The 14,805-nt window shown below is 41.7% G+C and overlaps 1 protein-coding gene across 1 annotated transcript in view; it reads right to left on the reverse strand.

Annotated features, from left to right (window-relative positions):
* The window catches only part of CHN2 (chimerin 2), a gene marked incomplete at both ends in the record, with an annotated part of 156,536 nt that overhangs the window by 22,922 nt on the left and 118,809 nt on the right, over positions 1-14,805 (reverse strand). The window contains 1 exon segment of the mRNA XM_079538558.1: positions 3-15. Within this exon segment, the coding sequence (XP_079394684.1) occupies positions 3-15 (13 nt within the window).

Here is a 14,805-nt window from a genome sequence, read left to right on the forward strand (position 1 = left end):
AAGGCAGATGTGCGCCTGGAACAATAGCCCGAATTCATGCAGCCAGCCCCCCCCCTTCCCTCCCTGGGCAGTGGGATCCAACGAGGTGCTGCCGAAATCCCGGCTGGGGGCACAGCTTTACGGCTCCATGGCCAAGAGCCTCTCAAGGGGAAGAATGCTGCTGCTCTGCAGCCTACTATAAATGAACAAACAAACAGAAAGCCCTGGAGAAGCCCACACAACTGAATGCAATGCTGCATCCAATTACACTCAGAGACTTATAAGCCAGCAGCCTGCATGCCAGCAGATTAAGCCCTTAAAGCCATGATGATTGTTTAATCTTACAGGGCTAAAAATCTCTCTTTTCTTTTATATCCTGTGCAAGGGGAAAATCCAGCAGCATTCCAAACACTTTGATGCTGTTTCATATCAGAACATTTTGTCAGAGCACACTTAGTAGCATAGAGTTAGCTCTCTGTCAAAGTTAGCAATTTAGCAGGGAGACATGCAAGCTAGGAAGCCCTGTAATCCCATGCAGTGTTAGAGTGCGGGCAGGGGACTTCATGCACATGTAAAAAGCCCATGGATGCAGCTCTGTTTGCAAAGCAGATCTGCGAGGCAGAAAGAACATTGTCCTTCACTCTGCTTGCACACATATATAGACTGGGGAGGGAAAGTGACTTTACAGACCAGTGACAGAAGAGACAGAGAGCCCAGCCAGCCTGCACTACAGTTTGCAGTGCTACTTTGGGCACCTGATTCAGGTCTTTAAAGATAGGGCTCCCCCATCTCAGCATGCAGAAGATGTGTGACACCAAGCTTCCCTTGGGCAGAATTATCAACCCTGCTTTCCCTCCCTCTAGCTCTCATCTCCTGCTCCTTTTGTGAATGTTCTCATTTTCCAAACATAAGAGGAGGACAGGAGTTATTGTGAGATGTAATTCTCTGAGCTGTGTGTAATGGTTGATATGCCGAGGCAGAGCAAATCAGTACTCCTGGGAAAACAGGCTCTCTGACCTAGAGATACTAAAGACTACATGAGTCTGTTACAGTCTGCCTCATTTCAACCTACCCAAAAAACATGTGAAATTATTTAATTTGCTCATGTTAACTTGAGAAGTTGAGCTTGCCTTTTTCTAATTCTTTTTTTCAGTCTGCTCTTACCTCAAACTGAAAAGTCAGAAGGTTCATCTAACTCACTTACTGAAACCTCCACACTATAGATTTTCTGCCCTTAGTAGAAATGTTGCTCTCTTGATTTGAAAGCCTGTGGGGACAGATGGTTGGCTGTCAGTAACAACAGGCCATGCAATTTCACTTAATGCCCTGCTTAGGGTTTTCAAGAAATTCTGTAACCTACAAAATCAGATTTTCAGTTATCAAATGATGCACCTTTTTATACGTACAAGGTAATTATTTTTTGGGCAAGCTGTAGAACCCCTTTTTATGAGCTTCTGCTCTATAGCTAGGACCTCACTCCCAGAGCAGTTGCTGCCTGGCCAGCCTTTCCCCAGCACGTTCACTACTATTTGACCACCAGCGACAAGCAGCAATGATGTATATATTAATATTGCTCTGCCTGGAGGAAATCCCTGCTGCTCTCCCATATGTCCTCCCACTAAGTCCTGATTTCTGCCAGCTCAGGACTTTTAGTTGCTTTATAGCAGACAAAGGCAGACTACTCTTCCCCAGATGTCTCTCACTGTACTTCAAGAGATGAGGAGCTCTGGTTTGAGGGACATCCCTGACTCCCCACAGCAGCAATGACTTCCGTCTGGCCATCAAGAAAGAAACTTCAGAGCAGTTTGAAGTTTGCATCGCACCCCCATTTCCGTTCTCAGTACCATTTTAAATGTATTTGCATTTATCTGTAGCTAAGAAAGTTTAACTAGCTCTGAATTTTCAGACACATCTAGAGCTGCAGCATCTAAATCCACATAATATAAGTGACTTTCTCTCTGACTTTCAGAATAACAGATCCAAAGTCACAGTGAGGTTTGTTGCCTAATAATGCTCTAATATTTGTATTTATGTCACTGGACTGATAAAAATCCCATTATATAACCAATATTTTTTATGTAACATGGCAGATCTGATACTCAAGCTACAGGCTTACAATGATGCATCTCAGAATATTTATTATGCTATTTTCGGAATATCAGTGTGTCATTCTGGGGTCAGACACAATTGTATTTAATGGAAACTCTGACTGTTTGCATAGAAGCATTAAACTTAATTGACTTGGAGGCGGAAAACAGCCAAACTACTTCATATGACTAAGGCAGATGACTATTTATTGTTTACTGTATATGAATTTTTATTTATCCATTAGTTTGCCTTATCTCCCTTTCTTGGGCTGTGTTTAGACGGTTGTTTGATGGGATCCCTTGCAGACATTGCATCTGAACAGAAGGCTAACTGTGAGAGCATCCTCTTAAGAACCTTAATCATACAAAGCCCCACCAAATTTGCTGTCTAAAATGATGCTGTGAAACAGAGGTGAGCTGGACTGCAATACAACCCCTTCTCTAAGCCAGGATCAAACAGCGTCAATATCCAATTCCCAGCAGCAACCAGTTCTAATGCATTGATACCCTAGGCCAATCTCAGAACTGAAGCACTTTCTTTTATCTATTTTCTTTTTCTTAATATAAAATCTACTGCACAGGACATGGTGTCAGCTCATTTAAAGAGTATCTCTTGATCAAGTTAACAAGTCAGCCTGCAGCTAAGAAGCAGAGCACCAGTGGCTAAAAATATTATTGCCGGTTGTGACCAAATGTCTGAACTAGTAAAGACTGAAAGGCAAATGCAGGCTGTCTGCATCTTCAGAAGAAAGGATTTCTGTGTAACATATGATTTCAGTTTATTAGCCTCTCTGCAAAATACAAATACTATATAGAAAATTGAGCACTTACAGCAAAATAAAGGTCAGTGGACCAGAATAACAAAATTACAAGCGAGAGGAGAGTGCGACTCAGCTGCTGTGACATTTCCAGCACGCCTCTGTATAATGAGCTGAACTGCACAATTGTCTCTTCCCTAAGACACTGCCATCTTGTTAGCTAACAAAGGCCTTGGGGGCAAGAAGGAATAAATGTTAGTATGAAAAGCTTTCATTTGTGTACATGTTGCATGATTTCAGTTTTAAGTGCGTGGGCAGCACTGAGGACTGGCTGAAAGAAAGATGCGTCTTGCACTGTGTATGTGTGGGGTGGCCTACTCCGTGATGGCCCTTCTACTACATGGTGGAAAGCCATGGCTCACCTCCTCCGTCCCCCTGATGCTGTCGCCCATGTATGTGGCTGGGGGGATGGGACAATGACACAACTACGAGGGGCAGAGGAATGACACAGTATGTTTTCTGGATAAAAGACCACCATCAAAGGAAATCTGCTCCATGATGGAGAATTGCGACACACCTGTGGCTGATCCCTAAGAACATTTAACACCACACATAAACACACTCATAGGTCAAAGAGAGGCCTGTTTCCTCACAGGCACAGTACACTGAGTCATCTGCCAGACAGACTGCATTTGCTCAATTGCAAGCACAATGTGGAGATGACACATGGTGGAGGAATCTTGCAGCAATTGACTTCTTCCTGGTTTTCTCCCACCAAGTTCTTCTCACGGTACACTCAAAAGACAACTCCAAAGGAGCCAGTGAGTAATGCTATGGTCTAAGTGCACTCTTAGCACAACAGATGGCATGAGAGGGACGTGGTCATGGAAGCCAGTCAGTGAAAGGTCTTCATACTGCACTGTGGCCAGCCTTTGCCTCCCCCTGTCACAGCACCAGGGCTGACACCACAAAGTTTCTGTGCTGTTGTAACAAGGGGAGGAAATGAGCTTCATACAGAAACACAAAGCAGTGCCTGTGAATCTGATCTTGCAAAACACATTTTCCTAAGAAATTCCCCATTTTGTGATGCCTAGTCAGTAAACACGGAGGTGTGCAGAACCATGAAACTCCACAGTACATTAAGGAAGGAGCCAGACCACACAGAAATGTGTCTGATGCTATGTTCACATTTGCTTTGGAGGGGAACACAGTCCATATGCTCTCAGGAAATAAGCGTACACAAAGTAATTAGCATTCATAGTCTGCTACCCTCTGCTAAACCTCTGCTGCAGCTGCAACCAGTGACAGGTTTTACCAAACATAGGTCTATCTGAAGTCCTTATTCACTAAAAACTCAAGTTTCTTGTCCTCCGTATACGACTTTGTCTCAGGTGAGCTGGAGCACAGTAAACTGAACATCTTCAAGTTTGAGCCCATTAAAAAAAGCAATTTTTTTCTTTTTTTTTAAGGATGGAGATATATATCTATCATTTTGCTTCTTATTCCTCAGAGTTGCATTTTTTAATTTATTTAACTTTTTTTAAAATAACAACCAGTTCCTCTGCAAATTATGAGTTTTAAGAACTGTCAGTAATACACTGTGTTTATGGCAGCAGATTATTTATATTGACCAACTATTCCATCATCACTGAATCCCACTACAATGCCTCGTACAAACTATGTTTATATGTGCTCCTTATGACTGAAGAGCGAGCAGAGTTTCGGAAGGTCTCTTCAGGGCTGTTGGTCCATGCAAACCAAAGCAGCCTCAAGAATTCATGACATCAATCGAAGACAAAAAAAGAACAGTTCCCCACTGGTGGCTGCTGCTAGCACTAAGTCACCATACTGGAGAGACTGTCCTCACTGATAACCTTTTCTTTTGAAGACAAGCCAGTTCAGAACAAAGAGAAATGCTCATTTAGGAGGACTTGTGCAGTAAATGCTCTGAAGTTCTGAACTGAAATCATTACATCTCTCCCAAATTCATGTGACTGTTTATTAGCCTCACAGTGACCAACTGTCATTTATATCCACCTCTTTCTGGCAGGATACTTGCTCCCTTCCCCTGCACAGTTTACCTACAGCAAATGGAAATAATCTCTCTTAAACTTCAGACTCCCCCCCCTTATAAATCCTTCTCAAGCAGATTTTTCTGTACACATCACGATTATTTTTCTCAAAACAATGTAGTGAACCAAAGGTGAAGTGCAGTAGATTCAGCAAGGCACTAGGGAGACTGTTACTAAAAATAATAGTGGATGAAAGCCTCTTATGGAGTATTAATATACTAAATTATTGTCTGTTTTGGAACAACAACTGGAGATTACATTAGTGGCAAGCAATTACATACTCATCTCCAATTAAAAATAATGGGTGGACTAAATGCTTTTATGTTGTTAAACAGTTGTGTCTCAATGTGTTAAATTTTGCTTTCCATGCCTTCCATTGCACTTAATATGTCTAAAATAGTACTTCTGTTTTTGTAAACAGAAGTAAGCTTCATTTTTGTAAACTATTATAAATGTGTTGTAAACTATTACAAATATGTGTTGTATTATAAATCTATTATAGATACTAAAGAAGAAATATATCCAGAAATAAGGAAAGGATCTAGGTATAGGATTAACTAATTCTGTTGTTTCCCTGAATAACCCTGTAGAGATTAGCATGGTAACAGCAGGCCTGGCCTATTTATTGCCTCAACTTCCTTTCCTCCCACTCTCTCCTTTATCCTTTCCAATCCATCTCCATACTTGTCAAGGTTATTAATGACATTTTCCTGGCCAAGTTCATGAGCTTTCCTCTGTGTTTAGTATTCATGGCCAAGAAGTAGCAAAGGGATGAAAGGGCAGGGAGTGAAGGCCAAGCAGGGCAGAGGAGAGCAAAGCCAGACATTGATGCCATTTCTGTCACCACAGAGGAAGAGAAGCACTAAGGCCCCAACAGTTGGGCTAGAGAGAAGCCGCTTCATTTGCAAAGAGAGCTTTCTCAAGGGAACTGCACTGGATCTATTTCTGAATTATGTACTTCTTGTTCTCTTTGTGGACACAATGAATATGACTGATTGCAGTGCAAACGAATGAGTACTGTTTTCACACCTATAAATCATAAAGAGCAACTATGACAAGATCTGGTCTGTAGTCAGACCAGAATTTAAACAAACTTTTTTCCAATTTTTGTCAGAAATCTGCAGTAATCCTGTTATTCCATCAATGAAATTCTCCAGAAAACAATACTCAGGTTTTTTTTGTTTTTTTGTTTAATAAGAAATGGACATCTAGAAATAAATTGGATGGATGAAAAGATGGGTGGATGAATGGCAGATATCTAATTTGAAAGTTATCTGGACTTTCTTCACAATAAAAGAAGAAAAACACAAACTTCCGGACAATGATTCATCCTCTACTAAGACAAACCAAGTTTCTGCAGCTTTTTTATGGATGATATAAGGAAATTATATGACTGAGGTAGAAATAGATAGCTTACTTTAAGTTATTAAAAATTAGGTAAGATTAATTTCTCTTTGGGCTCTTTTTTATTTCTATTTTTCTATAATCTATTCATTTTTAGAAAAAATTGAATATGGTATTCTTTATTCTTTCAGCCTGAGCTATATATATGAATAATTATAGAATGCTAACTGTACTTCATTTAGGATATTAATACTTCCCATGCTTTAGAACTGGCTAAGACTGATAATAGAAAATAGCCAGTTTACTGTATCATTTGTTAATCAGATGTATTTACCTTTATAAATTTACCTGGGCTCATTGGATGAACTTTTTCAGGAAGTATTACTTTGGAGGAGTCAGTAAGGAATTGATACAATTTTCTGATGCTGACCAAACAGGTAGCCAGCATTTTGACATTTCACCCGCAGAGGAAATAGGCTAGCAACATAATGAACTTAATATGATATACAATGGCTTATCTGAATTACGAGGGAAGTGACTCATGCTGTCTGAAAGATACGGGGCATTAGTCAAGAGAGTCAACAGACAGGGACTTTAAAAAAGTATCTTAAACATTATAGTTTTTATCTAGATCCTGGGTGGATACTGGTTTTTCAGCATCTAACTTATACACATACATGACCTGTGCATTACTTTATATTTTTGCTGTGAAGCTCTTCCTTCCTGAAGAAATACTACTTGGTTTAGGAAAGCCAGCTTGCCATTGATTAAAACAATCATTGCTCTGCAAGCAGACTGCAGAGTTTGAATGAAAGCCAAACCTGCTGAGCTACCACAATGAAGTGGAGAAATTAACACATTTAATTCCCACTCTGGATGGAGAAGTAGGCAAAAATGCCCACTCTGAGTAAGGCAACATAATGTAAGCACGATACAAAGCCCATAGAGGGTTGGGAAAGAGGACAGAGGTGCCATGAGCACAGACATTCCATTCTTGGGGCTCTCTGCTTGCGCTCATGCTGTTGCTGAACTTAACTGCTGGTGCGCTGAAGGAGCTGGTTGGGTGCCATGCAAAATCACAGCAGAAACCATGCTTAGTGAGATGTCATTAAGTCTTTAATGCCAGGACATTAAATCAACAAACTTGAAAGGAAATCCCACTGCTATAGAGCTTTTATAGCTAATGGGCATAAGGCCTGTTTATTGGACCATCTGCCCCACCACACACCCAAACACAGATAGCGTACACGCAACTGCCCACTCACTTTTGGGTTAATTCCCATTTAACTCTCAAACTGTACATGCAGATCCTATCTCATAGCAATACAGTAACAAGCTATCTGTACCATGAACAGTGAAACTGAACATACAAAAATACAAAAAGTTCTTCCCTTTCTCACTTTGAGTTCTGATACTGTGTAATGATGGAAGTGAACTTCTTTCAGAGGGAGACCTTGCAGTATATGCTCCAGGCTGAATCTTAAGGACCACATTCACAACTTCTTCTGTTCTTATAGAGAAGCAAAACTCCAGTCCCATGGGACTGTGACAAAACAAAGAGGAAAAGAATTTTCAAGAAAGTTTCCCAGAAACCACAGAATCAGACAGAAATGGCATTTGTGTTCTGAGCCACTAACTGCTCAGCAGAGCCAGCTGATCTCCAGAGGGACTGCAGAGCAATGCCGAGAGCAGAATGTAAAGTATGCTTTACATTCTCAGGCAGCCTCAGAGGTTAGCAGCATTGTCACGAGCTTTGCCAGAGCTTAAGACAGTTTAAAACAGGAGACTTTAGTGCATGCTGAAGAAGTGATGTATGTAAGCAAAATAGAACAAATAATTTGTGAATCAGTGATTTGTGAGCCTGTGATCATCTTGTCTAACAAACTGTCAGTCCTTGAAACATAACTGTTCCTGGAAAGTAACAATTCAGGACTTGATCCTCAGCAGCTTGGTGCTCTGTTTAGAGCTCACAGGGAGATAGAGATGATAGGCAATTTGCAGGAAGGAGCATGCCAAGAACAGCATTAAGAAGCAAACAGAGTTCTCTAGTTTTGGCAGATTCTGGCTGTTGTAAAGGAACTCTACAGTTTCGGTCTCAAAATTACTAACAGCACAACAAAACACAGTATTGCTCAGCAGTCACAGCACTGTCAGGTAAAGCACACAGAGCTATGATGAGCTAGAAATGGAATGAAGTGTTTTCCACCATTAGTAATACTTCTGTCCTGTCTTATTGCAGCACCTTGTGACTTCTTTCTGCAGTAACACATAAACTGGCTTGACAATGTAAAGAGAAAACAAAGATTTATTCCAATTACATCTTAAAGAATGTAACTAGCAAATAAGAAAAGTGAAGGGTATAATAAGGCAGTGCATTTTACAGGAAAAAAAAAAGACACGCTTGTTTTATGAAAACGTTGTGCTTTATGATTATAAACTTGCATTTCAGTATCCTTCATGGATGACATGGCAAAAAATAAAATAAAATGGGGTAATAACAACCCATTTCCCATATGCATAAGTGGGTTTGGTGCTGGGCCAGCCACTGCTGCCCCATGGCTGGAGATGAGCTGTACAACCACAAATGCTTCCATGTCCCAAGACGAGGTTTACAGCTTACCCAATTGTGACATACATGCTTCTGTGCCATCAAACTTGAAGGAATGTCACTTCTGAAAGACAAGGTCAAATCTCTGGCTCTCATCCCAAACAAGTGGTATGGCTGTACGACCTTTGGTATTTTTCTGACTAATGGCTCTAAAATGCAGCTTTGCTCGGAAGCAGAGAAGGAATCCATGCAGAGAAAAGTAACATGGGGTTAACAAGAACACTGGAGGCTCTGCTTTCCACTGTGAATTTTTACTTAATTCCTTAAAGGCATGAGCTTTTTCCCAGATATTGCATTTGCCTTTGGTGTATGAGAAAAATTTCTACAGCTCAAACCTGCTTCTGTTGTCCATATGGATATAGCATGGATATGAAGTAGTTAGGGTAAGAATTTGTCCATATGCTCGATGGACACTGGAAAGCTACTTGCAAGAATGGGCAGTTGTGTCCTGGAAAGTAGGCAGTCTCCTTCACCTCCTTCCAGCCCACTCTTCTGAAAAAGCAGCTCAGTGCATCACCAGCATCTTCTCCTGAATCAAAAATGGTGTAGCCAGCAGGACCAGGTGGGTGATCATCCTTCTGTACTTGTTGAGGCTACACCTTGAGTAATGTGTTCAGTTTTGGGCCCTTCACTAAAAGACAGGCATTGAGGCATGGGAGTGTGTCCAGAGAAGTACAACAAAGCTGTGATGGAGCACAAGTCTTACAAGGAGCAGCTGAGGGCACTGGGATTGTTCAATCTGGAGAAGAGAAGGCTCAGGAGAGACCTTACTTCTCTCTACAGCTGCCTGAAAGGAGGTTTTAGCAAGGTGGGGGAGTTGGTCTCTTCACCCGGGTAATAGCGATAGTATGAGAGGTAATGGTCTCAAGTCGAGCCAGGGGAGGTTCAGATTGGATATTAGGAAAAATTTCTTCTCAGAAGGAGTGGTGATGCACTGGAACAGGCTGCCCGGGGAGGTGGTGGAGTCACCATCCCTGGAGGTGTTCAAGAACCATGTAGCTGTGGCACTGAGGGATGGCATGGTGGAGATGGATTTGACTGTTGGACTAGATGTTCTTACAAGTCTTTTCTAATCTTAATGATTCTGTGATTCTATGAATGCACCTTCTGATCAGCTCCAGGCCTTCAATCAGCTTCTCCTTTCCCAGAGAAGCAAGGGAGCTACAGTATGCTGCAGGCTGAACATGAAAAGCATGATTCAATGTGCTTTTCCGAGGGTGCCTTAAAGGATACTCAAGCCACTTGAGATCCTACACTTTGAACTTGTATAAAGTACCAGAATGTATTCAAGTTGTTTTATTTTCCATTTGAAAGCACTGTTTTGTGTCATGTTTTCTTCGCCTGGTGCTTGAGGCTATTTTTGTTTTGCTTTCACTCCATGGCTAAGTAGCTGTGCTGCTACCCTTGAAAACACACACACATTCCCATGGCCATTAAAGAAAACCCCAGACAAAGACTGACCCTACTTCTCTGCAATGAATGAGCACATAAAGGCTGTATAATCCCAGTTTTATCTTTCTGCACAGCACGGCATCAGGTGTCACCTGACCCCGATACCCTCCAGCTCCCCGCGACCTGCAGACCGTGGCCCCCTGGTATGGAGTGGTGGCTTTTGTTGTTGGGGGGCACAACTCACACAGCTGCTTCCATCATTGTTTGGATGGGGACAGATGGCTGCTCTCAGCAAAAAAAAAAGAGATTAAAACCAACAGACGGAATGACAACACTGCTCAGCCCAGACTTTGCTGCATAGGACTATCTCCACTTAAACTCAAAGTGTAGTTGAGTTTGCCCACTCAAAGGAAAAAGTCAGTATTTGCAGAAAAAAAATATGTTTGTTTTGAAATCTGTTAATAGAATAGATACTGTCCTACCAACAGCAGCACTTCCGAAGTACTCAAAAAGGAAGGCTGATGCTGTACCCAACTTCTTTCCATGTCTGTAGCTCAACTGCAGTATGCACAAATTGTTTTAGAGTTCATTTATTTGCATTGCTCATGATGAGAAATTGTTGGGGAAAACAGAATAAATGAGCTTTACTCTTAAAAAAAAAATACATTTTGTATGTGAAGGATTTCATCCATGTTTCAGAACTTCACTAAAATCAAAGGAACTAAATAACACAACATTTTGGTTTTGGAAGTCTCTAGCTTTGTAGTATGAATCCAACTCCAGGTGTGGGAAATCATTCTGACTTCTCCCCTTTCTGATCACTGGACACTGAAGGATGACAACTGTTGTGATGCCCTGGGACAAACTCCAGAGCCCTGAATGTGTTGTGTGCAGTGATCTCACCTGGCTGAAGTATTTCCTGAAGTTTACCTGGATAGTATTTCCCTTGATTTATACACTGCCTGAAGAATGTCGTCTGATTACTATTTAGGTTGATGGAATTTGGCACCTACATGTATTTTGTAGTTGGTACCATCTTGTTTTTCTGCAGAGTATAGGTTTTTGCTTTGCAACAGATGAGGCTTCCAGCAAAATAAAACAGAAGTCTCCAAACAGGACTTTCCAATGTGTGGAAAAATCCCTGAAACAAATTAGCAGTATATATAAAGTGTGATTTTTGAAATAAGCTGTCATGGATATGCTCTATGTCACTGACAATCAGAGCTGAATTTCTGAATTCTGCTTCTTGTTACACTGCTGGCCACACAGACTGAGATGAAATAATTAACCGTTCTTTGCCTTCGTATTCCCAGCTATAAAACTGACAAAATAAAAGCCCATCTATGATACTCAGGCTGCTGTAAGATGTTAGTACTCTGTTAGAGTGAATGGGGAATGGCACAATAAACAGAAATGTAGTTTTATAGGGAACAGTGCAGAATTCGGTAAAATTTGTAAAACAAAACTCGAACAGGAAAATGCAATATTCATTTTGGTGCACTAAGTGGGTTATTACAGTGAAGTGGTGTTACTGCGTTGAGGAATGTCTCACTGAAGACGATTATCAAAGTGGCGACACAGCTGCTATCACACTCTTTATGTTACCAGCTCCACACACTGCCAAAAGGATCAGAAATGATTTTTCCAATCTGTTTTATTTCACCCTCCCTTTGAAACAACCGACAGACATGTGTGAAGATGAAAACACTCCACAAAGAACAAAAGGCTCCTTTGGGGGAGGCACTGAGCATCTTCTATGCAGGGGCATTACTGAGATCAAGGAAGCCCCCAGCATCCTCTGCCACCAAACTATTTCTTTGCTCCTCGAGGGACAGGGGACAGCACGGAATGCCCACGCTAGTGCTGGGGCCTGGCATCAGGCAGTGCCCCACAGCCACTCGTCCCATCTTCTGAGCCTAGGAGGATGTTTTTACTGATAAAGCACAGCTCAGGTTCCATGGGAGACATCACCGTCTCTCTGTGGTTTTGACCAAAGAGCCAAGTTAAGCTTTTTCTTCTTGCATATGACCACAGAGAATAAGGTTCAAATTATTCCCTCCAGCACAACTGTACAAACCAGCTCCATCTGCGTGGCTTCTGGAATAAACCCATGGCTTTCAGCAGATTTGCACAGCTGCGCCCAGTGGATGGGAATGCAGAAAACTATTATGCTCATGAGACAAGAGAGACATCAGCTCCCATCAACCCCACTCTGAGTCCTTCTATATCAGCAATGCTGATGATAACAGCAGCACGCTCCAGAGGGGCCCAACCCAATGCTGTGCTGGGTGTCTTCTACTGCCTCTAATTCAACGGGAGCTGGGGCTTTCAGTACACCATGGAACTGGGCCAGGGCCCGTGATGGAACAGAGGGAGGATCCATTTGCTTCACCAAGTGTCATCAACTATTAGTCAGCGTATTTGAGCTTGGGTAGGGGGGAATTTTCAGGGAAACATATCTTTGCAGGATATGTGACTCATCAGACTGGGAACTTTGCACAGGCAAGTTCTGATCAAGACCCAGATTCTGTGTATCTTTTTCTAAACTGCCAAAGTCTAAGTCTGAAATACTTTAACAAGGAATTTTCCGTTTCCAGTTGGAACCATTTTGTTCAAAACAGTTCATAAAACATTAAAAATAGTTGGAACGGTAATCTAACTCGGATCTGTTTCTGCCTTTTATCCTGCTTCCTCAGGGCTAGTTCATAAAAAGCTGAGGCTTTTACTTTTATCACAATTCAGAACAAAGTAAAAATAAATGTGTAGGAATCCTCCATTACTACTATAAACCTTCACTACAGCATTCTGATAAAACGTGAGTCTCAAAGGCGGTCCCCCCCAAGGCAGGGCTGTATTCCCCTGTACAAGCTCAAGGCAGACACATGGGGGCTTTGCATCTTTGCATTCTTTTCTTTCTGTTTATCTGCTGGTCTCCAGTGCACCGTTAATCTGGAGTGACAGCCCCAGCCTCACCATGAATAGCTTTTCTGCTACTAAAACAAAAGACACATCTCTAAATACTTTATCATTTTAAGCAGAAAAGAACACAGTTTCTCATAGTTGAAATGGAAAAAACAGAAGATTTGTGTATTCAGCAGACTGGTGTTACCAATGACTGTTTTCTACTTTCATTTTTGCTCTCAAGTGAAAGACGGCGTTGATCCAGACAGCACAGAAAGGAGCCATGCCATGGCCATAACCTTGCACAGGCTCATTCAAGAGGATTGCCCCTAAGGAATGCCCTGGAGAGACTCAGCTGCTTGAAAACACTGCACTTCAGCCCTGATGGAGCGGAGATGCACTTAATATACACAGCATTAATGAAGGATTTACTTAGCAAGGAGCAGACAATGCCGCATTTTAAACCTCGTGTTTACACAAATTACTTTCCAGAGCATAAGAGAAAAACTAAAGTAGGGCTTTGATGCACTGAAAGAAAACCATAGCTCCATGCACATGACTTTAGGTAGTACATCTAATTTGCTTTAAGACGTTTAACAAGTCAGCTTATGATTGCTGTAATACAGGGAGATTTCATTAAATAAACTGCCATCTTCTATCAGCATCATCATGATTACCTCCTGCCCTTGTTTTGTTTGTAATTTATAGCTTTTCTTTGCAACTTGCCAACATGGGCTCTTAGTAATTTAACATAATTACAAGACTGGCATAGAAATAAAGCCAGTTGCTTTTGTTTTGCTTGTGCTCCACATTTCATTCACACACCATTCTCACAGCCTTCCCTGCTGTATGGTGAAGTGATAGTACTCTGCAGGGCAACAGACTTGGATTCTTTTGTGATGTGTAGAATGAGCCCTTCCCACTGGGGGACCTTTTTGCTTTCCAACTAATCTTCTTCATTAACTTCAGCAGTGGCAAAACGCTGCAATGAGAAAGGTTATCTTTGCAGGCAAATCACATATACCTTCACTGGTCAGAATGCAACATCTTAAATTTGTTTGAGAATTAACAGGTAAAATGTGCCTTACAGTGCATGTGCCATGTGCTCCTCAAAGCACGATCCACTGAAGAGTCTGCTGCTCTACCATCAGTTTCTAGTTTGCTCTTAAGGAGCAGCGGTATGTGCAGCTAAATAGTAGTAATGGGACTGATTGTGAAGGCAATGTCTGCTTCCAAGAAAAACCACTGCAGTCACCAGTTAGATGTAGGTTAAAATAATAATAAAATAAACCCCTTACTAGATACAACTGCATGTAAATGTCAAAGAGCAGCAACATCCCCAGCTTCAGTAACAAACACAAGGCAATTCCCCTGGTCTAGTTACAATCCCCTTCAGACTTCCAGATTGCTCCAGGTCTCTCAGCTTCAATTCCAGCTGAGCTAGAGCTGTTGGGAATCAGGGTTTTGGTGAAGGCAGCAGAGTCATCTTCTGGGTTGCTCAGCAGGGTTAGCTGTTGACTATAATATTGATTTGCACCTTGCTGCTGCTACCCATGTGACATAAATCCATGGCACCTGGCAAGATAAAGTGCTTCACATGACATGGACTCTGCAGGGAAGAGGCAAGGGGGAACATCTATCCAAGGGTCCCTGGGACAAAGAAG

Source organism: Tetrao urogallus (genome assembly GCF_951394365.1).
Source record: "Tetrao urogallus genome assembly, chromosome: 7".
NCBI classification, from domain to species: domain Eukaryota; kingdom Metazoa; phylum Chordata; class Aves; order Galliformes; family Phasianidae; genus Tetrao; species Tetrao urogallus.